This window comes from Lemur catta, chromosome 1 (genome assembly GCF_020740605.2).
Source record: "Lemur catta isolate mLemCat1 chromosome 1, mLemCat1.pri, whole genome shotgun sequence".
In the NCBI taxonomy this organism is placed as follows: domain Eukaryota; kingdom Metazoa; phylum Chordata; class Mammalia; order Primates; family Lemuridae; genus Lemur; species Lemur catta.
The window spans coordinates 209,923,308-209,949,154 of NC_059128.1; the positions used below are offsets into that span (position 1 = coordinate 209,923,308).

The following is a 25,847-nucleotide window of genomic DNA, read 5'->3' on the forward strand; positions in this document are numbered from 1 at the left end:
ATAATGGGTGTAAACGGCTTGTTCCCTAGCACACAATAAACCCTTGATATAAATGTTTCGCATTTTGCAAATGTTAGTTTTTGTTTTGGGGTTGGGGGAACAGTATTCCACACTCTAAAACAGATCTGTTCTGGTACAAAAGAAGAAAAATCACGTTTATTTTACAAGGCAGTATTTTCCTAAAGTATTATACATAAAGGAAAGTTGAGCTGTCTGTAGGAAAACAATATAATTTTAGGAAATTACAGAAGAATCAACATTGTGCTTAAAACTTTAAAATAGTTTTTAAAAAACAGCACAGCAAGTGAATATTGCAAGGTATGAATAGCCTTCAAAAATGATGTGAACACAATGATAGGGAAGCTCAGTATTAAAACTGCTAGTGATGGGTCACTTTCAGATGCGTTTAGGCTAACAGTACTGCTTCAATCTTAATAGAAAAAGGAACTCGGCACTAACTGAAACATGGCCCTTTTGTAATACAGTCAACTCTCAATTATCCATAGGAATGAAAAGGAGTACTGACAAAATTTTTAAATGGTGAATAATACCAAAGTTAATTTTGAGAAGTGCCCTTGGGTTTATGTTTGGATGTGAGAAGGACTGACATCCCTGGCACTCACAGCACTGATAAAGTGGAACTATCACTTGCCTTCTCTCTCTTCCTCCTCCTCAATGGGAAAAGACAAAATCACAAACTACTGAAAAGCCTAAACTATAACTGGCCTCCTTGATCCTGTTTCACACCTTCTCTGGAGAAGGGGATAGGAAAGAAAACTGTTAAAACTTTATCTTCTTCATGTAAAAAGCTAAAACATGACAATAAAATTTTGCAAATGAGATGTGGAATAATTAAGAGCTGATTATAAATATTTTAACTTGTGCTTTTTTTCTTGCCTAGTAGTATCTATACCACCAAACTTATCTGGATGTTTTGATAGCTTTCTAAATTATCCAGTTGCATCCTGTTACCCAGGGAGAGAATAAATTTGCATAAAAGGAGTTATGATCAGTCCCAAAAGAACTGCAATGTTTCAAATAGACCAGGAAGTGGAGGTGAAGAAATAAAACAGTCCCAAGATAAATGCAAAAAGTACTTCAGGAAAAAAACTATGTAGTTTTGTTCTGCTCTTGGTGGTTTTGTTTTTGTTTTGTATTGCATTACCTTGAACAACAAGTCTTCCCCTTCCAGGGAAGCAACTGTTCTTCTTCAGGGTTGTCCTCAAATTCTCATCTTAAAAATTAAAAGGTAACAAATATGAGATTTGATAATAAAGCCTTATGTTTTAATATACCAAATAGTTATAACTTCAAAAGCATTTTAACTGCTTTGTCATTTCTCAGAAAAGTTCTGAGCATACTTGAAACTTGAAAATTCTAAAATAAATCTTGGATAGATAATTCTACTAAATGTGGAATTTAGTTTTCTTAAGCTTCAACCTAATAGTTTTTATACCAACTTTCCAAAAGTAGGAACAGTGACAGTTTTCCACAAAAGCCTAAGAAAGCAGTTTATGCATCCATATAGCCAACCCTTGCTCTAGTGAGCATACCACTAGGTCCAATTATAAAGCTTTCATGTGTCTCAATGTGCAAGTGTTAATCATGTGGCTATTTAATATGACTGTGTTCAATGTCGACAGTGCAGTTGCAGTCTAAACATTTTCTAAAGTGCCTATAAATATGTGTATACAAATTAGCAATGTAATAATATCAGCATTACAGAGAAATTCTTTCATAGAATATAGAACAGAATAGGCCTAGAATTTAAATTGAAACTACACATTTTTATATCCTTATCAGTTGATTTTGGAATGCAAGCACAAAGAAACAATTCCATTCAATCATATATTTCAGAGAATTATTAACTGTGCTAGGACAAAAAAAAAATTTTGCTTGTGCTTATTTAGAAAAGGCCGTTTTGAGATCCAGGAGTATATGATATTTACAATATAATGGAACATCTCCAATTCTATACAGTAGACAGTAGTAAGTGAAGCTTAGTGAGTTTTTAATTATAAAGAGATTGTGCAAATATTTAAAGTGATTATTAACCATTGTTAAATCCAAAAATTACATTAAAATCATGGCTAATCTGAATGGCAGTTCAGGAGTTTAAAAAACAGGAACCTAGACAAAAGTCATAGATAGATAGTATTGATAAAGGGGCCCACCCTTGACAGTTAGCCAAGTTTCAGAAATGTGGCCCCATGACCATGTATTTCCATGGCTTTGGAAACCTGCTTGTTGACTCCAGTTAGTTTAATGGGTGGGAATGTGGGCCCATAATAGAGCATTGATGGGAACAGTGTAGAGAAAGAAGCCCCCCTCCATGTGCCCACCCAGGGGATTCAATGAGTTCACCCATGGGGTAAATCTAGACAGGGCCCTGGTGTTGCTGTTACAACCCTGAGTACGCGATGAATGACTGCACCACTGTAGGCTGATGGGTGGCTTGCAGGCACTTGGCTCCCATGCCTGATGACAGCTGGCCACTGACTCGAGGGAGGCTGTGAGAACCTCAGGCAGGCTCATCAGATGCCCCCAGGCCACCTGGGCCATGCCAAAGCAGGGAAAAGCCCCTTATGCCCACACCTGCCTCTACCTTCTCTCTCCTCTGCCTTGTTGTTCCTGGAGTTCCTTTTATTGCCTTCTTGGTTTGACTTGTCGAGTCTTTAAATTTCCGTAAGTAGGAACTTTATGCTGCATTGTCATCTAGCACAGAAAGTTTTAACTTAACACTGCAAAGAAAAATGCATACGCTGCCTTCTAAACCCTATGGATGTTTTGGCCGCCTAAACCTAACAAAAAGTTCTAGTAAATGACTTGAACTATGTGTACAACTTAGGAAAGCAGATTCTTCCTTGACTAGTTTGTGAAAGATGCCAAATGGAGGCTTCAGGGGAAAACACAACAGGCTTCTTATTATTTCTTAAGATACAAACTAATGTGACATAGAAAACATGTGTCACAATGCTGACAGAGCACAAGATAATGCCAAGAAAGCATGCTCATGGATAGTTAGAAGTATTTTTCTACCTCCAACATTGATGGTTCTCATTTCATTTGGCCATATTTAAATTTTCCTGGATTCTTAACTATGCCTCATGGATAGATTTGAAGAAATGGTAGATAACCAACTAACATGAGAATACCTAGTATAAATGGAGATCAGGAGTAGAATTCTGAAGAGAGCTAAATAAGAAAGAATATTCACTATTTTGTGCATGTGAGAAGAGAACATATACAACAGACCATGGATATTAGTATAGTAAAGTGAATGAATATTATGCAAAATATTTTCTCATCAGTGAACTATTTCAACTGCTTTTGCATTTGCATAAAAAAATCCATGCATCATACTGAATTCTAATCCATTTTTCACCCAAGTCATTCTAATGCTTCATACAACCAAATGAAGCAGAATTAATCAAACCTATTAGATTCATTCCTAATCCCTAAAGGACTTCTGTCTTTAGCATTTCCATGCTAACTAAAACTATTAATTGATTTTTTTTCCTGTAAAATTCAGATGTGGCTGCCTCCTAAATATAATATGTATATAACTTCCTAAAAGTTTTCCCCAGATTTGAATAATAATTAAGAAAAGCAGGGAAATGTTGGGGAACTCACCCAAGAGGCCAGCTCAAATGCTGTAACACCTTCCCCAGCTGGCCCAAGTCAAGTACATCTCTGCTTCCCCTGGGTTCCCAGGGCATTCTGGGTACTGTCACTGCATGCGTCATATCCCTTGTTGGATTATGGGCCCCTTCGTGGTGGGAATCAGGTCTTATTCATTCTGTATCCCCCCTTAGCACCCTGTAAAGTGTAGGTGCTCAGCTAAAACTGTTTTGATCATGAAACAGATGAGGTTTCTTCTTATGTGAAGGTCTAGCTCAGCCCCAGTCATGGAGCGTTGTACCGACACTGGCCATAACCAGGGGCTGCGCTGGCTTCCAGTGACCTCCCAGACGTAAGCCAAGGCAGCTCTGGTCCAGCCCCAGTGCTGCTGTTGGGGGGGGGGCAGGAAGGAACAGCATCTGCCAGGGTACACTCTGTTCCTCGCAAGTGAGCTGCTTCCCACATGGGACTAGCAGGACAGGAGTGCCTATGACCATGCTGAAAGGAATGCCAGGAGTCTTCCTGCGAAGGACCGGCAACTTAGAAATACTGTCTCCTTCACTCTGGGTAGCTCCTCAATCTGATCCGTGATACTCTGTGATCATTGCTTCACTGCTTTCAAAGTTCCAAGTGAAATTAAGGCTGGGTCACAATTTATGACACCAGATGCTACATAGAAAGTAAGTCAAGATACAAAAGAAAACTATAATAAAAAGAATGTCTTAGTTGTAAGACTAATTTAAGAGTGAAGCTAATCAGCAGACCACCAAACTGCTATGGTTGTTAACGAGGGGTAGAAAATATCAACAGCATTGGAATAAAGAATCCATCAGACAAAGGTACAAAAGCTCAGCATGGATCAGACGCTGCAGCTTCCTGCCTGGACTCTCACACGGTGGTTTCTATTGTTTCAATCACTTCCAGATCAGACTGTGAAGGGGAGAGAAGGGTGCACTCGTCCGGTTCCCAGCTGCTCTCTGGACTGTAATCTTCCTCTGAACTCAGTTCTGCTCCTTCTTCTGTGTCCTCATCACACGATTCCACATAGTGAGCCCCAATTGCATTGATCCCAGAGTCCTCAGAACTTGAGGGAGAAGAGCAGTGATCTATTTTTGGTGTACTGCTCTCTTTTGAAATTAAGGCATCGTGTGCAGAGACCTCCTCGGGGCTCATTTTGTGGGAATGTGGTGCTGGCTGCTTCTGCACATAACACATCTTCCCATTAATACATTTAACCTGATAGTTGTCAATAAAGAGGTCTGAAATCATACAGTACCTTGGTGAGTCAGGGGGAAGGGGAGGCTGGAAGACAGATGCAAATTTCAAAAAATGTTCAGTGAGGGAGACTGAGATCTGAATGGTGTTTGCGGGTTCCCGAGGCCTAGCAGGAATCTCAGTGCTTGGAAGCTGTTCCACAGGGGTCATAGGCTGATACACATATTTGCCTGTGGAGACACACAAAAGACAATTAAATTCTACAAGTATTACACAAACTATATTAATGTAGCCACATGGTTTCTTTCTGAGGACTCAGAATGTTTTAAAAAACATTTCAGTAACTCCTCAAAAGAAACTAGTAATAAAATCATTCAACATTGTTATAATCAATTAAAAAGAGAGCATGGCATACAATAATTTTCATCTAAAAAAACTCAATATACTTTCCAAATCTTTATTTATGAGTCTTTCTAATGCCTGTGAAATAGGTAGGTGGATACTATAATCCTTATTTTGTAAACAACTTTAACTGATATACCCATCAAACTGGAACAAAGAATGTCCACAATATAGTACAGTGAAAATACAAGTTGTAAAATAGTATAACATACCATAAAATTATAATTCCAGTTTTATCTTTAATAATATGTTAATATATACACTTAACAAATGAGCATTATGTTCTTCCAGTTTTTATCAGAATTATGGAAGACTTTCTAGGTTTCTGTTTTAATCCGAATATACACATACTCCTATTTATTGACTATTTTATAGCCTGTTGGATTGTCCTCAATGGCTGGGGTAAGGTTTAGGGTGTGAAATGATTCTCTCAAGACCCAGAGCTCATCAGGGGCCTGAAGAGGAAGTGTTCTCCCCATACCAATTCCACCGGCACAGAGCAGCCTGAGCCAAGCAGAAGCAAAGGCACAGGCAGATACAGGGGGTAAACTGCTGGATGTTTCTAAGAAACCAAGTAAAAGCTAAGTGGATCTGGTCCTTATGTGTCCCTTTCCTCATTCTTTACTTCATTCAGCATTTAGCAAAGCCTCCCATGTGTCAAGTACTAAGGAAATACAGTTGAAAATTACCCAATCTGTAAGTCCAAAATGATTTCCAATAGAAAGCTGAAAGGGGAGGGGGAAGCCCTGAAAAACCGACAGACAGCCACAATTGTGCGCAACATCTTGGATTTTTCTTAATTCAGTCCATGTTGTATCTTCTGCACATATTTATGACAGGGCTTTTTAACCTCAGCACTACTGGCGTTGTTGACCAAATAGATAATTCTTTGTTGTGTGGGGGCAGAGGGGCTGTGCTATGTACTGTAAATGTTTAGCAGCAACCCTAGCCTCTGCCCGCTAGATGACAGTAGCAGCTCCTCCCCCAAATTAAACAATCAAAAATGTGTCCAGACATTATCAAATACCCCCTGAGGGGCAAAATAACCCCTGTCAAAAACTGCTGATTAATGATATCCTCGTGAGCATCTTTTTGCAGGCAAATCACTCATTGCTCCAGCTTTATTTCTTTGTAAGATTGAAAATCCTTCCAGGACAGGAATCATATTTGTAAGGAAAGCTATCTTAGGTTCTTTAATGTTAATTAAGCCATGGAAGAACAGCAATTTCAGATCAGAATTGTGAGCAGTAATTATACCACAAATCATGCAACATCAGTAATCTATTAAGAACAAAAAACCTGCTTACATTTTTTACTTGTTTCTTGATTCCTGTACGTAGCTTAGATACTACAATTTCTTTGTAACTAAATTACTCTAAAAATATCTTCCGTTTCATCCTGGAGTATCACATGGAAAATATATGTTTAAAATTGTTAAGCCTCTGGGTTCCCAGTTATGCTTCCAAGGCTGGACACATATAATGCAAACCCTATGGTCTGATTAAAAATACAAGTTAGAAGAACCCAGTAATACCTGCCTGGGGAACTATGTTTAAAATATACCAGGTATCTTCATTTCTTTATATCTGTAAAAGAAAGTATTACTACTTGTCAGGTGGAGTTGAAATCAGGTCAGAACTAACAACTGGCATGGTGAACCTCTGCCTCTAAGCATTTTGGATGGACATTATCAACTTAAGGGCCAAAGGAGGCCAATCTTTAAGCCTCCTTCCAAATCTGCCAGCCTAGGATTAGAGAAACGTGTTCAGGCACAGAGCAGAGAAGGGACTTAGAAAATTTGCCGAATTACCCTCTTATGTCCACAGAGTATTGAACAAAACATCTGGAATGAGGTTTGGTCTTTTCTATTCTTGGCCAGTGGTTATGGAACTCAGGAGGCTGTGGATGGCAGGCACTCAAGAAATGCTTGTTGCAGAATGCTGATTAAGTTCATACCAGCCTAAGTGACCTCTGGTTTAGTTATCCACTTGTCATAGCCACCGGAGTGTCCTGGCAGTTGTTTCATGCCTTCCAGAACCATCCTCAGATCCAGAGGGAATAGGGCTTTATTTAGTCCAAAGATGGAGGGAAGAGAAAGGTAAAGTCTGACTTTGGACTTCTCCAACTTCCTTTTCCTACTCCCACTGAACCCTCCGCAACCCATCCTTTTTTTCCTTCCCCTTCTTTGTGCTTCTTCATGGTTTCTTTGCTTTCTCTCTTCTTTCTTACTTTCTCTGGTCCTCTCTCCTCAAAAGCTCTATTCTTCTTTCTTTAAGTGTACTTGGACTGAATGTTTGTGTCCTCCCCCAAATTCATATATTGAAGCCCTAGTCCCCAATGTCTTGCTATTTGGAGGCAAGACCTTTGAAAAGTAAGTAGATTTAGAGGAGGTCTTGAGGATGGGAACTCCATGATGGGTTTACTGCCCATATAAGAAGAGAAAGAGACCAGAGTCCCACTCTCTCCTCCATGTGAGGATACAGTATCTGCAAACCAGAATGAGTGCCCTCAGTAGACACCAAATCTGCTTTGATCTTGGAATTCCCAGCTTCTAGACTGAGAAATGTTTGTTGTTTAAGCTACACAGCCTGTGTAGATGGACATATATAATACAAACCCCATGGTCTGATTAAAAGTACAAGTTAGAAAAACCTAGTAATACATGCCTGGGGAACTATGTTTAAAATATACCAGGTATCCTCATTTCTTTATATCTGTAAAAGAAGGTATTACTACTTGTCAGACAGAGTTGAAATCAGGTCAGAACTAACAACTGGCATGGCTGAACCTCTGCCTCTGAGCATTGTGGTATTTTATTATAGCAGCCTGAACTGACCAAGACATATAGTAAAAGAAGAAAGAGAAATGCAGGCCAGGCATGGTGGCTCACGCCTGTAATCCCAGCGCTTTTAGGAGGCTGAGGCAGAAAGGATCACTTGAGGCCAGAAGTTTGAGACAGCCTAGGCAACATAGGAAGACTCTGTCTCTAGAAAAAAGGAGAAATGCATCTGGGAGAGGAAGACGTCTACTGCGTTCCAGATTCCATTTCCTTTTACAAGGTACACCTGTTAAATGTGTTTATTCAGAGCCAGGGTGACTGCCTGTTATCTGGTGACATGAGGATACAGATGCAAAGAAGGCAGAGAAGAAAAAAATAGTAAAGGTGGCCACATGAAAAAGTTTAGTAACTACCTTTCAAATATCAATTATTATATGACACTATATTGATTTGGTTATAAACACAAATAATTTTTTAAAAACTCATATCAAGGATTTAATTTTGTAAAAAGTCCAGAGGCACTGGTGCTTTGCCCTAATCTCCAATAACTTATTGCTGTGGTATGCTATGCTGAGAATTCATGCTCACAATGATAGCCCTGAAGCACTGCAAGATCCTGAATTACAGAGAGATTCTATTACATTTACTGTACTTACTAAGAGAATAAAATGAACTAACATAATTCTTCAATAGCAAAAATTGAAACAAAGGGGTTTCTGGCCATTTAGCCAGGAAATTTAGTAACCACTATGCTCTATTCTCTGCACAATCTTCTTAATTAAGGGTTTACTGTGTTATTTAAAGAATAAATTGATGAGAACTTTTAAAATTTAAACCCCTAAAAGGAAAAAGTAATCAGAGTCAGGGCTTGGAGAAAACCATAGGGAGAGTTAAAAGAAGGATCTAGATATTGATACAGCAATTCCACTTCTGGGTATGTGCCTGGAAGAACTGAAAGCAGGGTCTCAAAGAGACATTTGTACATCCACGTTTGTAGCTGCTGCATTCACAATAGCCAAAAGGTGGCAGTGAGCCAGGTGTCTACTTATGGATGAACAGATCAACAAGAGGTGTTATCTACATAAAATGCAGTATTATTCAGCCTTTAACAGGAAATTCTGACACATGCTCCAACGTGGATGAACCTTAAGGACATTATGCTAAGCCAGTCACAAGACAAATCTGTATAATTCTGCTTACCTGATGTACCTAGAGTAGTCAAATTTATAGAGACAGAAAGTAGAATAGTGTCTTCCAGGAGCTGGGGCATAAGGGGGCATGGGGAGAGTTTAATGGGTAGAGTTTGAGTTTTACAAGATAAAGAGTCGTGGAGATGGATGGTAGTGATGGTTGTGCAGTATGTTTTTCCATCCATTCAGCCGGCCTGTGTCTTGTGAATGGGGCATTCAGACAGTTAACATTGAGTAACAGAATTGATATGTGGGATGCTGTTGTTTATGTTGGGTAGTAACCTTATTGCTTTGTTTTCCCTCTTGTGCTATTGTCTTATATGAGCTGTGAGCTTTAGCTTTTGGGTGATTTTACACTGGTTGGTGTCTATTGTGCTGATCCAAGTATAATGCAGTTCCGAGTATTTCCTACAGGACAGGTCTGGTTGTGACGAATTCTCTTAGTGTTTGCTTGTCTGGAAAAGACTTTATTTTCTCCGTCAATTATAAAACTTAGTTTTGCAGGATACAAAATTCTAAGTTCATATTTGTTCTGTTGAAGAAGACTGAAGATGTGGCTCCAATTCCTCCAGTTTATTAGGCCTCCACTGAGAAGTCTGCAGTTACCCTGATGGGTTTTCCTTTGTAGGTTAGTTGTTGCTTTTGTCTTGTTGCTTGTAGATTTTCTCCTTTATTTTGACTTTGGCCAGGTTGATGATATGTGTCTTGGAGATGTCCTATTTGCTATGAATCTTCCTGGTGTTAAATGACCATCTGGTATCTGGATGTTGAATCCCTGGCAATACCAGGGAAGTTTTCCTCATTAATTCCCTCAAATAGATTTTCCATACTTCTTGTTCTTTCTTCTTCTCCCTCAGGGATACCTATAATTCGTATGTTAGTTTGCTTTGCATAGTCCAATATTTCTCTAAGTGATTGCTCAGTCTTTTTTGTTACCTTCTCTGCCTCTTTGAATGACTAGATTAGCTCAAGAGCCTTGTCTTCAAGCTCTGAGATTCTTTCTTCTCCTTGTTTAGTCTGTTGAAGCTTTCTGCTGTGTTTTGAAATTCCCTAAATGACTCTTTTCATTTAAATTCTGTTATATCCTTTCTTATGTTGTCTAGCTCTTTAGCACTTTTTTCACTGATTTCCTGAAATATTTTTTTGGATTCTTTTCGTTGATTTTCAACTTTCTCTTTAATTCCATCCATCTTATTTGCCATCCATATTCTGAATTCCATTTCTGTCATTTCAACAACTTCCCTTTGGTAGGAGTGCACTACCGTAACCCCATTGTGATGCCTTGGGGGGTGTCGAACTGTTTCATTTTTCATGTTGCCAGGGTTCTTTTGCTGATTTCTTCTCATCTGACTCCTCTTGTCTCAGGGCTAATAGGGTTGCAGGGCACCTGTTCTCCTTTGCTAGGAACTCTTCTGCTTAGTGAGAAGGTTCCTAGATGGTGCTTTTGTGTCCTACTCTGGAATGCTGACCCAGCAGGGGAGGGGTGGGTGCAATAAGAGCCTGTAGTGCAGCTGTTCTGATTTGTCCGGCTTCCCTGTGATTGCCATAGTTCAAGTCGGTGCTGGATGAACTTTGTGTGGGCTGGTGAATTGTTCTCCAGATCATTGTGGGAAGTTTGAGTTGGGGGCTGGGTGATACTCTCTTCACAGAGACAGGTATTGTGTGGGAGACTGCTCTGCCTGGGATCTCCCTGAAGAAGTGACAGTGGCAGCTGGGTGAACCTATTTAGGCAGTGGTTGTGGGTGACTGGGCTGTGGGCATTGGCTCAAACCAGGTCCAGGTGTAATTGCAGCTTGAGGCTGGGGGTCCTTGGCGGGGTGTTGGACCTTGGGGTGGTTCTCCTGGCCCAGCAGCAGTGGTGGAGACTCAGGGGTGGGGTCTCAGGGTCTAGGTGCAACACTGGAATCTTGGGGACAGTTTTGTAGGCCTGGGAGGAGCTCTAGAGCCACACAGGCAGAGCCCCAGGCCCCAGTACAGTGAGAGCCAGAGACTGCGGAGGAGGCCATGCAGGTGGGGTTCTCGCCCAACCTAGGACCTACTGAGGCAGGTACCCAAGGCTTCCCAGGTGGTGCCTGTAGCACCTGAGGCATCACCTCTGCTCAGATCCCACACTGGAGGGGAGGGACACTAGGCTCCCAGCCACAGGGCACAGCACGGGGTAGTGTCCACTCTGCCCACTCCCTCCCCAGCCCAGTGGGGGGTGATGCAAAGGCTACTGCTGTACAGCCGGGTCCCAAGCAGATCTGGTGCCGTGCACCTGAGAGCTCAGGATGGCATCAGCTGCAGAAACCCATGATTGACAGCCACCCGATCCCTGCTGCACCCATCCTCCAGTGCAATGTCTCTGCACAGACTCTGAGCAGCTCCTCGATCAGTCCAAAGGTCTGGCCACAGCGCCTGCGGGATGAGTGTGGAGCCCCGGGGCTCCCTCCTGCTGACCTTTCTAACATGTGGATGCCTCCCCACAGATCCCTTCAATCTTGCTGAACGAATCACCCCATCATCTTCTCCTTCACTCTGAGTGTCCCCCGTTGCTTCTCTGGGGTTTTACAATGTCCTTTCTGAGAAGAGCCATCCGTGGGTAGGCATCCACCTCAACTTTTGATCCTCTCCCTTAAGGGCAGCGGACGTATGGGCTGCTTCTAGTTTGCCATCTTCTCCTCCCCCTAACCAGTTGCACAATACTTAATACCAGTGAACTGTATACTTAATGGTTAAGACTGTAAATAATATGTAAATTTTGCCACAATTTTAAAATAAACTGATCAGTATAATTCACTGTATTAACAGACTGCAGGGAAAAAAAATCCATATATTCTAGAATATATAAAAAATTCTTATAATTCAATTTTGAAAAAACAATTTTTTTTTTAAAGAGAAATGGCTGTATAAGAGCAACATGTGGGATCTTTATGGTGCTAGAAATGTTCTGTATCTCAACTGTATCAATGTCAAGGTTAATACCTTGGCAACATGAGGAATCTTTATGGTCATGGAAATATTCTGTATCTTGACTGTACCAATGCCAACACCTTAGTTACCACTGGGGAGAAATGAATAAAAGTTACAGGGGAACTCTATATTTTTCTTAAAATTTTATGTGAGTTTATGACTTTTTCAAAATAAAAAATATAATCTAAAACCAGGGGGAAAACACCATGAAGGTGATGATATACCCTTTTCAGTGCATTGTATCAGGAGGTGTACTTGCTGTCTAAGCATTTCATTACAGATAATGTTTGTCAACTTTGAAAACTTAATATGGTGTCTGTCTAGGTTTCTCTATTGTAAAGTTACTATTTTTCTTTTTGTAAGAGATATTTTGAGACTATGCAAATATCCTGTTTTGCATGCATAAGTGGATATTGTCTGCAACAACTATTACTGTGGTGTTTGTCAAACAGTGATTTTCCTATTTCCATCATTCTTTCTATATTTATTAATTGGAAGACTGTGTGAAAGTTGCAGATGCCAGTATGAAATTACTTTTTGTCAGACCCAAACAAACTAGAGCTGAGAGAGGATGATGGGGGGAGTTTCATGCTTATAAGAGATAAAAACTGTCTCAAGGACTTTCTAAAATGACCCTACAAGAAATTTCTTTAGGACTGCAGAAATTCAGACAAGATCCTCTAAAAAGGACACATGCCTAGTAACAGCATCTCCACCAATAAACTGATGCCAACTCTGGCTTTGAGTCTCCAAAACCAATGAACTCTGATTCCAAGCAGCTTATGTGAACTTTTCCTTTTGCCAAAAAACCTTTTCTTTTACCCTTCCCTCTTCAGATGCATATATGGTTTGGTATAGTTGTGCATTTTGTATTATAATTCTCATTTCTAATTCCCAAATAAATTCAACATATTTGGAGATATTCTGAAGTATTTTTGGTTGACATAAGGACCAAAAGCTCCTCCTTCTTCATTTAGTTATATAATTACTTATTCATATAAGCATGGACTCATATTTATCCTATGAGTGCTATCTGTTACTATCATTATTTCTTTTGTTGCACAAACTGTTCCAGATTTTGCTCATGGGAGCTCCTTAAAGTTAGCTCCTGTGTCCTTTCAACATGCTCCTATCCTTGACTGAAGACTTCTTTACATCCTGGCACCATAAGACATTACTGATTTATTCGTACTTTCCCTTCCCCAGTCTGAGAATCAGTCATTTCTCTAAGGAGCCCTAGTTCATTTTAAGAACTTATACACATTCTTAAGTTTGTTCTCAAGGTATTCCTGTGAAGTGGGACCTTAGTTTGCTAATGATTCATTCAAATCACTCTCAGAACTCATCCATAGGAAAGTGAAGACAATATCTTATTACAGTATCTATTACTAATACCGATTTAAAAATAATATTAAAAATAAACCTCACAAACCCATTAATTTATCTGGTCTCTTTTAAAGGGAGCTGAAATCACCTTCTCAATAATAAAACTGATTATACAACACAAGTAACAACAAAAACCAACTGTGACCAGTAAATGAAAAATAAATTTCATACATCTCATTTCTTTTTGGGAACCTGGCTCAACACTTCCTGCCTACAAATAAGTAATTTCCACTATTCTTTTAAAGTCTTTTTTTTTTTTTTACTTTTTTTTAAATTCTTATTTCAGCATATTGTGGGGGTACCAAAGTTTAGGTTATATTGCCCTTGTCCCCCTCACCCCCCCAAGTCAGAGCTTCAAACGTGTCCATTCCCTAGACAGTGTGCATCGCACTCGTTATGTATGTATATACCGATCTCCTCCCCCACCCACATCTGCCCAACACCTGATCAATGTTATTCCTAAATGTGCTCTTAGGTGATGATCAGTGAAACCAATTTGATGGTGAGTACATGTGGTGCTTATTTTTCCATTCTTGGGATACTTCACTTAGTAGAATGGGTTCCAACTCTATCCAGAAAAATACAAGAGCTGCTATATCACCATTGTTTCTTATAACTGAGTAGTACTCCATGCATATACCACATTTTATTAATCCACTCATGTATTGATGGACACTTGGGTTGTTTCCACATCTTTGCAATTGTGAATTGTGCTGCTATAAACATTCGGGTGCAGATGTCTTTTTTATGGAATGTCTTTTGGGTAGATGCCCAATAATGGGATTGCTGGATCAAACAGTAGGTCTACTTGTATCTGTTTAAGGTATCTCCATATTGCTTTCCACAGAGGTTGCACTAGTTTGCAGTCCCACCAGCAGTGTGTAAGCGGTCCTGTCTCTCCGTATCCACGCCAACATTTATTGTTATGGGACTTTTTGATAAAGGCTATTCTCACTGGGGTTACGTGATATCTCATTGTGGTTTTGATTTGCATTTCCCTGATGATTAGGGATGTTGAGCATTTTTTCATATGTTTGTTGGCCATTCTTCTGTCTTCTTTTGAAAAATTTCTGTTCATGTCCTTTGCCCACTTTTTGATAGGGTTGTTTGATTTTTTCTTGTTGATTTTCCTGAGTTCCAAATAGATTCTAGTTATTAGTCCTTTATCGTATGTGTAGCATGTGAAAATTTTTTCCTATTCTTTAGGTTGTCTATTTACTCTCATGACAGTTTCTTTGGCTGTGCAGAAGCTTTTCAATTTAATCAGGTCCCATTTATTTATTTTTGTTGTTGCTGTGATTGCCTTAGGGGTCTTCTTCATAAATTCTTTGCCTAGGCCAATGTCTATAAGAGTCTTTCCCACATTTTCTTCTAGAATTCTAAAAGTTTCACTCCTAAAGTTTGTCTGTTATCCACTGTGATTTGATTTTTGTGAGAGGTGAAAGCTGTGGGTCCTGTTTCAGTCTTCTACATGTGGCTGTCCAGTTTTCCCAGCACCATTTATTGAATAAGAATTCTTTTCCCCAGAGTATGTTTTTGTCTGCTTTGTCAAAGATTAGATGGCTATATGAGGATGGTTTTATATCTGGATTCTTGATTCTGTTCCACTGGTCGGTGTCCCTGTTCTTGTGCCAATACCAAGCTGTTTTAATAACCACAGCCTTGTAGCATAGTTTGAAGTCTGGTAAATTAATACTTCCCATTTTGTTCTTATTGCTTAAAATTGCTTTTGCTAAACGGGGTCTTCTCTGGTTCCATACAAAGCATAAAATTATTTTTTCTATATCTGTGAAAAATGATGTTGGCAATTTAATAGGGATTGCATTGACTCTGTAGATCACTTTGGGTAGTATAGAGATTTTAACAATGTTCATTCTTCTGATCCATGAGCATGGTATGGTTTTACACCTGTTTACATGCTCTGCGATTTCCTTCCTCAGTGTTTCATAGTTCTCCCTGTAGAGGTCTTTTACCTCCTTAGTTAAATGTATTCCTAGGTACTTTATTTTCTTTGTTGCTATTGTGAAGGGTACTGAGTCTTTGATTTGGTTCTCAGTTTGACTGTTACTGGCATATATGAATGCCTCTGATTTGTGTGTATTGATTTTGTATCCTGAGACTCTACTGAATTCATATATCAGTTCCAGGAGTCTCTTGGTTGAATCCTTGGGGTTTTCTAGATATAATATCATATCATCAGCAAAGAGTGAGAATTTGATCTCTTCTGTCCCCATTTGGACACCCTTGATTCTGCTCTTTTGCCTGATTGCTCTCGCAAGGACTTCCAGCACTATGTTGAATAGCAGTGGGGACAGTGGGCAACCCTGTCCGGTTCCAGTTCTAAGTGGGAAGGCTTTCAATTTTTCCCCATTCAGTATGATGTTGGCTGTGGGTTTGTCATATATGGCTTGTATCATTTTTAGGTAGGCCCCATCTATGCCTATTGTGTTAAGCATTCTTATAAAAGGATGTTGAACTTTGTCAAATGCTTTTTCTCCATCTATTGAGAGGATCCTATGGTCTTTGCTTTTGCTTCTATTTATGTGGTGAATTACATTTATAGATTTGTGTATGTTGAACCATCCCTGCATCTCTGGGATGAAGCCCACTTGGTTGTGATGCATTATTTTCTTGATAAGCACCTGGATTCGATTTGCTAGGATTTTATTGAGAATTTCTGCGTCTGTATTCATGAGGGATATTGGTCTGTAGTTTTCTATTTTTGTTGCATCCTTTCCTGGTTTTGGTATTAGAGTTATGTTGGCTTCATAAAATGTGTTGGGGAGGATTCCATCTTTCTCAATGTTGTGGAATAACATTCGTAGGATAGGCTCCAGTCCTTCTTTGTAGGTGTGGTAAAATTCAGGTGTGAACCCATCTAGTCCTGGGCTTTTCTTTTGGGGTAGGTTTTTTATTGCTGTTTCAATTTCAGTTCTTGATACTGGTCTGTTCAGGAATTCTATTTCTTCCTGGTTGAGCCTAGGGAGGTTGTGTGTTTCTAAAAATTTGTCCATTTCCTCCACATTTTCCAATTCGTGTGCATAAAGGTTTTTGTAGAATTCATAGATGGTATCTTGTATCTCTGTGGCATCAGTTGTAATTTCTCCTTTCATGTTCCTGATGGAGGTTTTTAGAGACTTTTCTTTTCTGGTCTTAGTCTAGCCAAAAGTGTGTTGATTTTGTTTATCTCTTCAAAGAACCAACTTTTTGTTTTATTAATCTCCCGTATAGTTTTCCTGTTGTCTACTTCATTTAGTTCTGATTTGATCTTATTAATTTCACTCCTTCTGCTGGGTTTGGGGTCAGTCTGTTCTTCTTTCTTCAGCTCTTTGATTCTATTCATTAGGTTGTCTATTTGTAAATTTTCTGTCTTTTTGATATAGGCATTTACGGAAATAAACTTTCCTATCAAGACTGCTTTAGCTGTGTCCCACAGATTTTGATAACTTGTGTCTCCTTTGTCATTTAGTTCAAAGAATCTTTTGATTTCCATCTTGATTTCCTCATTTATGAAATAATCGTTCAGGGGAAGGTTGTTTAGCTTCCATGACTTTGAGTAGAAATGAGAATTTGTGTTAGGGTTGATTTCTACTTTTATTCCACTGTGATCTGAGAAGATGCATGGTATAATTTCTATTTCTTTTAATTTTTTAAGATATGCTTTGTGTCCTAGGATATGGTCAATCTTAGAGAATGTTCCATGAGCTGATGAGAAGAATGTATATTCAGTGGAGTTTGGATAGAATGTCCTGTAAATGTCAGTCAGGCCTATTTGTTCTAGCATTCTGTTTAAGTCCATTATTTCTTTGTTTATTTTCTGTTTGGAGGATCTGTCCTGTAAGTGGGGTCTTGAAGTCTCTGGCTATTATGGTGTTGCTGTTTATCATTTGGTTTAGTTCAAGTAGGTTTTGCTTTATTAATCTGGGCACACCTAAGTTGGGTGCATACATATTAAGTATAGTTAAGTCTTCTTGTTGAACTGTACCCTTCACCATTATATAGTGACCATCTTTGTCTCTCATTACTTTTGTTGATTTAAAAACTAAGTTATCTGACATTAAAACCGCCACGCCAGCCTTCTTTTGGCTTCTGTTTGCTTGAAATATCGATTTCCATCCCTTTATTTTCAGTCTAGATGCATCTTTGCTGTCTCCAGGAAACTCACCTAACTTGCAGATACTTAGCTTGTATTTTTTTATCCATTGGGCCAGCCTATGTCTCTTGAGTGGGGAGTTTAAGCCATTCACATTTATTGAGAGAACTGATAGGTGGGGCAGATTTATGTTCATCCTGTTGGGTAGAACTTCATTGCTATGTTTTCTCTCTTGAGCCATTGTGGTATTTGGCTTTTGATCTTTAGCTTTTGAATAGTTTTACATTTGTGAGTGTTTCTTGTGCTGGTCTTTTAAAGTCTTGATTCAAATATTTCTAATTTTTCCCCCTTTAGTGTCTGGCAATAATATGTAGCATATACTCTCTTTACAGTGCTTCAATGAGACACTTAAAAACATTTATGTTCTCATCCTGGTTGTCTGTAATAACTCTTCTGTTTTGTATTTTTTTTAAGCAATCTCAAGCTAATATAACAAGATAGGAGTCAGTTCTAGGACACAGGCCTTGAGATACCTATCTGTGTTCTTTCTCCAGGACACCCATTACTTCATTAATAAGGTTTAGATAATGCTCTGCTCATTTATACTGTCATTCTTTGCCATTAACTTCAACTAACATTCCAATTTGCAGCACAATATAATTATTAATACATAGGTGTATTTACTTAAGGTGTTTCTTTTGGTTGTATAGCACAAAGGGAAGGAAAAATAAAAACAACCCAAATAATCATAGAAAATAAAATAAATGTGTATGCCTTGTTAAGTTACTGTATGTACTTTGTTAAACTATTTTTTTGATCAGTTGTATGTTTTGATTCTTGAAAATCCTTTGGGGGGGAAGAAATGAGCTTATTGCCTTTGCAGATAGTTTTATGGTTATTACTAAATGTGAGTCCCCCTTTGACACATGAAGTACACTGCTCTCAGGGAATGCAAAGTAATTTTAATATTTGCCTTAAGCAAAATATAATTATAAAGGTAAGTTTACTGAAAAAAAAAGAGTGGCCTGAAGTAAACTGCATACACAGTTCAGTTCTTTGATTTTATATAGTGAATCATAATTATGTTTATTTTATTCCCAAGGGCATTCATTATTTTGAAAGTAATGTTTAAATATTCTTTAGCAATTTCTGCAAGGTGGATTATTCAAGCAAAAGAACACAGTATTTATTATAATCAGTATTTTTTGTGGCCTAACCTTCAACCCTGCCCTACTGGCAGTCAATATACCAACATTTTCATACTTTGACTTGCAAGAACATTAAAGTTCACATATTTTCCAATATGTTGAAGTTCTCGATCAGAAATTTATGCAAGAGCCTAGTTTCTTCATTTTAAAATTGTATAACTTCTTTAGTGTGGTGGAACATGTTAATGTAAAGCTAATCCCCAATGAGACAGACCACCAGGAGAATGGTTTATTTACTCATTTAACAAATACTTATTGAATATCTACTATGTTTACACTACTAAATCAGATGCTATGGGGAAATAAAAACTACAGCATGTAGTCATGCTTCTAGGGGTTTTCAAATTAGGATAGAAGATAAAAAAAAATAAGAGTTGAGTAAAACTAAGAATATATACAAGAATATTCACCAGACAGTGGAATAGGATTCTAGGCTTCACTGAAGGATTTTACATGGCTACTAAAAGCTATGGATCTGTATTGTAGCAAGAAGAACTGCTCCAGACCAGTTTCAGAGGCAGAATGTTAGCACTTTGGCATTTGGAGTTCAAAGAGTCAACCAAGAAGGTAAAGGAGGGTAAAGTTTGTGAGGAAGTCTGAGCCTGCATGGGGCTTGGAATGCATAGCTAAGGAGTTCAGGTTTTGGTAACAGTCTTACTGAGGAGGAAAGTAATAATGATAAAAGAGAATTTTAGAGAATTGTGCTGATCAAATGGAAAGAGAAGAGATGGGGGGATTAAAAGCCTATTACAGATTTTCAAGCATGATGCTCTGATCTAAGTCTCATGGCTTGAAAGAGGAGGAAACATAGGAGACATACCTTATGAAGGCAGCAGATCCCGGGGGTGGCTTAAGCCAAAGAAAGACTGAGGAGATAAATATACCTGGATGGGAATCCCAACACTGCACTTATTAGCTTTTTGACCTTTATGAAATTGTTAATATTCCCATATTTTCAGTTTTCTCAATGTAAAATTGGCTAGTGATAGCTACCTCATAGAGTGCTTGAAGAATTAATGCTTTGAAAGCATTTTCATGTTAGTGGCTGGCACACTGTAAACATTCCATTATTCTTGTTGCTTATAGAAAGCAGGAATTCTCTGGAGATATCTCCAAACCACTCTAGAGCCTTTCCAGGGCCACATCTGGCCAGCTCTGCCAAGGCCAGGACCTCCTATTCCTAAGTCTCTGGTACACCCTGAATGCACACCCAGCTTCCAGATCCAACTCCTCCCATAAACTTCTCTCTGACCACAGTTCTCTGCCATCCTACTTCATCACCTAGCCCCCAACCCTACAGTCTGCTTTCACATCTGCTTTTATTCCATTTTTCAAACTAACGTTTATTAAGCCTCAATTATATGCCAGGCACTGAGCTAGGGGATATGGGGTTAAAATAGCAAGCAAAATAGATAACATCCCCGCCTTCATGGAGCTTATACTCTTGGAAAGGATACATTCTTTAAACAAACTGTCATATGAAAAGATATATGATTATAAACCACTAAAAGAAACAGAAAGAAAAAGCAAAATCAGTGATCAGAAATTATATGTTGAGATGCTTGATTTAGACTGAGGGGAGTCAGGGAAGACATCCCTGAGAAAGAGACAACATCTAGGACAGGTGGAGGATCCCTTATCCAAAATGCTTGGGACAAGAGTGTTATATATTTTAGATTTTATTCTGGGTACTGCAATATTTGCATTAGGCTTATTCTGAAATCCAAAATGCTCCAATGAGCATTTCCTTTGAGCATGACCCTTTGAGTGTCATATCAGCACTAAAAAAGTTTTAGATTTTTGGAGCATCTGGATTTTAAAATTAGGGATAGCACAAACCTGTATGTATCACCTCAGGACATACTTTCTAAACCATGTTTAGTCCTACCTGAAGCCAAGTCTTCTCATTTAAGGGATAAATATATGTAACAACCTTGTGCATTTTAACAAGTAACTACGAGTGGACAACTAGGAGGAAGAAGAAGTGTAAAATGCATCCCACTTACAAACTTGTTTGGGTCACACAAGCATCCATAAACCCCACAAGAAGAAAGATGAATATTAAGTTGTGGGTATAGATTGTACATAGCATAGGAGGTTCAGAGAAAAGGGCTAGAATAGGCTCCATAGAAAATATGGAATGTAAACTGAAGAGCTAGAACTTGAACAAAAGAAAATCAAGTGGTATGCCCTGTGCAACAATAAAGTGTGGGATGGGTGAGGGATGATGAGGTGACCAGCTGGACTGGAGTAGAGGGCTCTCCTATGACCCGAGACTAGTCTCTTCACTGAGATACAGCCATCTCTCAGTATCCTAATGGGATTGGTTCAAGGACTCCCATGGATACCAAAATCTGGGGATGCTCAAGTCCCTGATGTAAAATGGTATAGTATTTGCATATAACCTATGCATATCCTCCCATATACTTTAAATCATCTCTAGATTACTTATAATACCTAATACAATATAAATGCTACATAGTTATTGTTTGTTTATATTTTATTGTTGTTTTAATTTTCTTTTTTCAAATATTTTCCATCTGTGGTTGGCTGAACCACAGATGCGGAACAGGCAGATAAGGAGAGCCAATTGTAACGTGGAAAGAACAGAAGATTTCCCTTGCTATAGGAAGTCAGATACAGTAAAGGCTACCCTGTTGAATAAATTGGCACAATGGAACCGCTTGAACCTGTAGACACAGGCAATTCCAGTTAGGAGAGGCCCCTTCTGGAGCCAGAGAGTTCAGAATATCTGATAGGTAAGTTTGGCTGAAATAGGCCATGCTGGGAAAAGAAAATCAGAAAATGAGAACTCTTTTAGTCTTCTAGTTTCTTTTAGATGGCCAAATAAGAGTTTCATACAGTGAATATGTCTTCCTCTTTCCACTTAAGCTGGAAAGTCCTACTTATCCACCTGGAGCTATTCTGCAGCTAGTTGAATACAGTAATTGGTTCGAAAAGAGAAAGCTTAAAGGAGCTTTTTCACAAGGATGGGTCACTGGGGGTGAGACACAGCATGAAAACCATATGTTCAGAAAAGAATGGCTGCTGACAGGGCACACAGAGACCCAGCCAGTTTGTACCGAATGTCTATAATTTGTAGTGGAGGAGTGAGAAAGAAGTGTGATGAAGGAAAAGAGGAATAAATGGGAAATGGCTGGTTGTGGAAGCTACCGTGATTACAAGGTGAGAAAAGCTGCATGAGTGACACCCCCTTTTTAATCTAAAGATGGTTAATAATAAAAATTAAAATCATTATTTTTGATATTTTAATAACAAGCCTTGACCTTATAGGTATTTTGTGAGACCATCTCAGCCTCCCACCTTTCTCTGCAAAAATCACTAGCGCATGAGTTACCAGAGTGAACAAAAGATTGCTAAAACTGCAGTTTGAAAAAATCCATTTTGAGAACAGTGAAATCCCTACAAGGGGGCAGCAAAAGTTGAGAGCCTGGACCACGATGACTCGGATGTAGTTTTCTGCCATTCCACTAGCACACAGCTGTATAGTTCTACAGACACCAAACAAGTTATTACGAGCCATTAATTCAATGGACAGATATTGCTGAGAGACTAAAGCTAAGGAAAACAGTATAAGACATCTGTCACATTTACTTATTGATCTGGCGATGAAAAGTTCAGAAATTCACAAGAAAAGGATGCCAACCAGTCAACCTGATCTAAGAAAAATAAGGTCTTAAAGTATCTGTTCTTAGTGCAGGGACTCAGTATATGTTTACTGAATTTTTAAAAATGTAACTTTGTTAAAGGTTACTTTTGTAGGGAACAGGTCTGCATGCTATTTAAGAACCTCACTTTCAAAATTATACAAATTACTATAGCATTTTAAGAATCTTCTAAATATCATGTAATTTAAAATAAAATTATTAACATTTATATATAGTTCCCAATATAATCAAAGAAAATATACTGATCATGTTTTTCTTTACTCAGGTAAGAATTACCTCTCATTTCTCTTGGACCTATATATAGTTAGACCAGCCAATTTCAAAATTGGTGCCACTGGGGAAATTCAAAGGATGAGGAATAAGAATTAACAAACTTAGTATTTACATCTAAATAGTGTCTCTACTTCATTATCCACTAAATTACTCCTGAATGGGGACACAGATGATGGCACCAAAACAACTTGAAGCTTTGTTCTTGGACTACCTCTTCCTCACAGTAGTTAGGTTGTAAAAATCTAAGCAGGAAGTCACACCACAGTTGACACTGAACAGTAAAGAGAGAAAAGGGCGTCCAGTGTACAATGAGACTATGAATGTGCCAGTTGTCAATTTATTGCCTCTTAGCTCCTAATTTTCCCTTATGTGCTCGGCCATAATGGACAGAATTCCTTTAAACATGTTTCTTTTACAGTGAACACGACGTGACACCTGCTTAGAAAAGAGGGTGCTGGACGGACACTGCAGGAGGCAAAGGGCTCTCCTGAAGACGGCTGCTGCAATAATGAGGGGTCTATTGGAACTCTACTCCAGCCATGCACCAAGAACAGGTGGCTCCTTGGCAAACTTACAGTTTTGGTCTGGCCTAGTGATAACCTTCCTGTGGCCCTCTCCACACAGAAACCAGCATTCCAAAGATCCAGCCCACACCAAGCCTGTGCTCCCTCTGCACAGCTACACCAGTAGTTCCTGATTCCCTGTGCCCCGTGTCACTCCAGAGGGCTGCTTCCCACTTGCCAAGCAACTGCAGACCAGTACAGCCTAGGTAAACCAGCAGGTTTCTCTGCTATCCTATGGGCCGAACTATATTTTCTCCAATAAAGACTGAACCCCAACCTTGGCAAAGGCTTTTTTTCCTTCCTTGAATTTTCTCCCAGGGCCCTATAGAACCACACAAAATTTCCTTATATCTTTTTTTTCCTTTTTTATTTGTATATATTCATGGGGTATAAGCGCAATTTTACTACACTGATATATTGTGGTAAAGTCAGGGTCTTTATCTCTAATAGTCTTAGAATTTTTATTTTTACATATTTGTTTTATTAAAGATTAAAGTTTAACAATACTTTACATTAAACTTCTTCCCTATTTAATCCATTGTGTGTCTATCTCCTGGCTGGACTCAAATTGATTCAATGACCAAGGTCAAGGTGTGGGATTTCTTACAGTAGTTAATTTTCTGATTGAGAAAATGTAAGCATTAAGAAATTATTTGCATCAACTTATGAGTGGATTAACAAAATATGGTATATGTATACCATGCAGTACTACTAAGCCATAAAAAAGGATGAATTAATACCTTTTGCAGCAATTTGGAAGGAATCAGAGACCATTATCCTAAGTGAAGTATCTCAAAAATGGAAAAACAAACACCACATATACTCTCTAATAAACTGGAACTAACCAATGGGCACAGAAGGGCATAGAGGGAAGTAAAAGTCATTGGAAATCAAGCAGGGGGGAGGAGGGGGGGACAAAAACATACCTAATGGGTACAATGAACACTATTTGGATGATGGGCATTTTTATAGCCCTGACTCAAGCCATGTAACAAAAATATTTGTACCCCCTTAATATTTTGAAATAAAAAATTAAGTTGTTTATATATTTGGAAGCTATACTAATAGATGATAACAAAGACTATATCAGAATGCTAATAATTCTTTAGATGTTTAAAATTGGACAATTGCTAAATTAATTTTAACAAGTTTGATATTAATGGAGCAAGATTTTAGAAGAATGCATTCTAAAACCTATTTTTTGAAGAACATTGCCTTTAATACTTAAATATAAGAGCTCAATAATTAATGTCAAAAATAACTAAGATAAACAGAGCTTATTGAATGAGATTATTCTTCCCCAAAGGGAATGACATACAAAATATTGAACTAAAAGTGCTTTTCCTGAAAGAACAGAGGAAAAGTTCTAAATCTAGCCTTCATAATAGATGAACATATGTTAATCTTAATTCCAGAGTGAAAAACTTCAGCAGGCAGGTCGAGAGTAACATTTAGTAGCTGTATGAAGGAGAGCAGAGCCTCATGGCTGGCCAAGGATAATATAGCTCTTTTCCCTGGAGCCTGGAATAAAACAGCTTTGAAGAGAACAATGGAGAAAGAGAGGAAGCACCCCTGTCTGCAAAGCATGTGGAACATAAAAGACAGAATCAACCATCTGAGAAAAGAAATCCTGATTTACACGTGAAGTTCTAGATAAAATTGGAGCAGTATATAAAACCAACCTAAGGCAATCAGCACTGTGATGGGCACTGGAGAACTTTATGTCTATTTGTCCACATTGTGTGTGCAGAAATTTATATTTATAGCAGACACATAGTTTTAGCCTACTGACACATCAGTGAGATTTGGTAATATGACAATGTAGAAAAACATAAGATTTTTATGCATATGATGAGGTTTTAAAATTATCACTTGAAAATATAAGGGAAAAAAGGTACCACCAGCAAAATTATGACCCTTGCAGAGAAACAAAGCCACTAGCCTGCACAGAAAAGTCTGAGGCTAAAAAACATTGCCAGAGATACCAGCCCTACAGCAAAGATGAAGCATGTCCAAGTACAGTTGTTTTGGATGTGCCCAGGCTAATCTAAGCAAATAAAGCCATCCTGGGAATTGTCTAACTGTGTAGATGGCTGGCTCAAGAGGTCCTCAGCTGTCCTTGAAAGCAGCATCCCAAAATTGGGGAAATTTTTAAAAATGTATTGCTAATAAAGAACCACAGAGGATTTCTGTGACTCCTTTGCAGACCATGAGCCTAAAATGTCAGCTGAGATCATCTTGATGGTTTCAAATAGAGATTAATGAGGCTTTTATTGCTTCTGCCTGAAATACAAGCAGGCCACATTCTATTAGAACAAATATGAGCTAGAGTCCACTGATTAATGCTAATAATTCAGAACATCTATAGCTTTCCCATAAAAATCTCAAAGGATTACAAAATGATGTGATGAAAGCAGAAAACATCTTCCTTTACAGTAAACATTTTTATGAACCCACAGAGAAAAAAATGTATTCA

The 25,847-nt window shown here is 38.6% G+C and overlaps 1 protein-coding gene and 1 long non-coding RNA gene across 2 annotated transcripts in view; one reads left to right on the top strand and one right to left on the bottom strand.

Annotated features, from left to right (window-relative positions):
• LOC123630344 overlaps positions 1 to 23,577 on the top strand; it is a 31,693-nt gene extending 8,116 nt beyond the window's left edge. The window contains exon 3 of the long non-coding RNA XR_006732652.1: positions 23,227 to 23,577. This is a non-coding gene — a long non-coding RNA (uncharacterized LOC123630344). The remainder of the gene's footprint in view (positions 1 to 23,226) is intronic.
• The window catches only part of C1H3orf70 (chromosome 1 C3orf70 homolog), a 71,429-nt gene continuing 48,911 nt past the window's right edge, over positions 3,330 to 25,847 (bottom strand). The window contains exon 2 of the mRNA XM_045539849.1: positions 3,330 to 5,066. Coding sequence (XP_045395805.1) covers positions 4,510 to 5,066 — 557 coding nt within the window. The 3' untranslated portion in view covers positions 3,330 to 4,509. The remainder of the gene's footprint in view (positions 5,067 to 25,847) is intronic.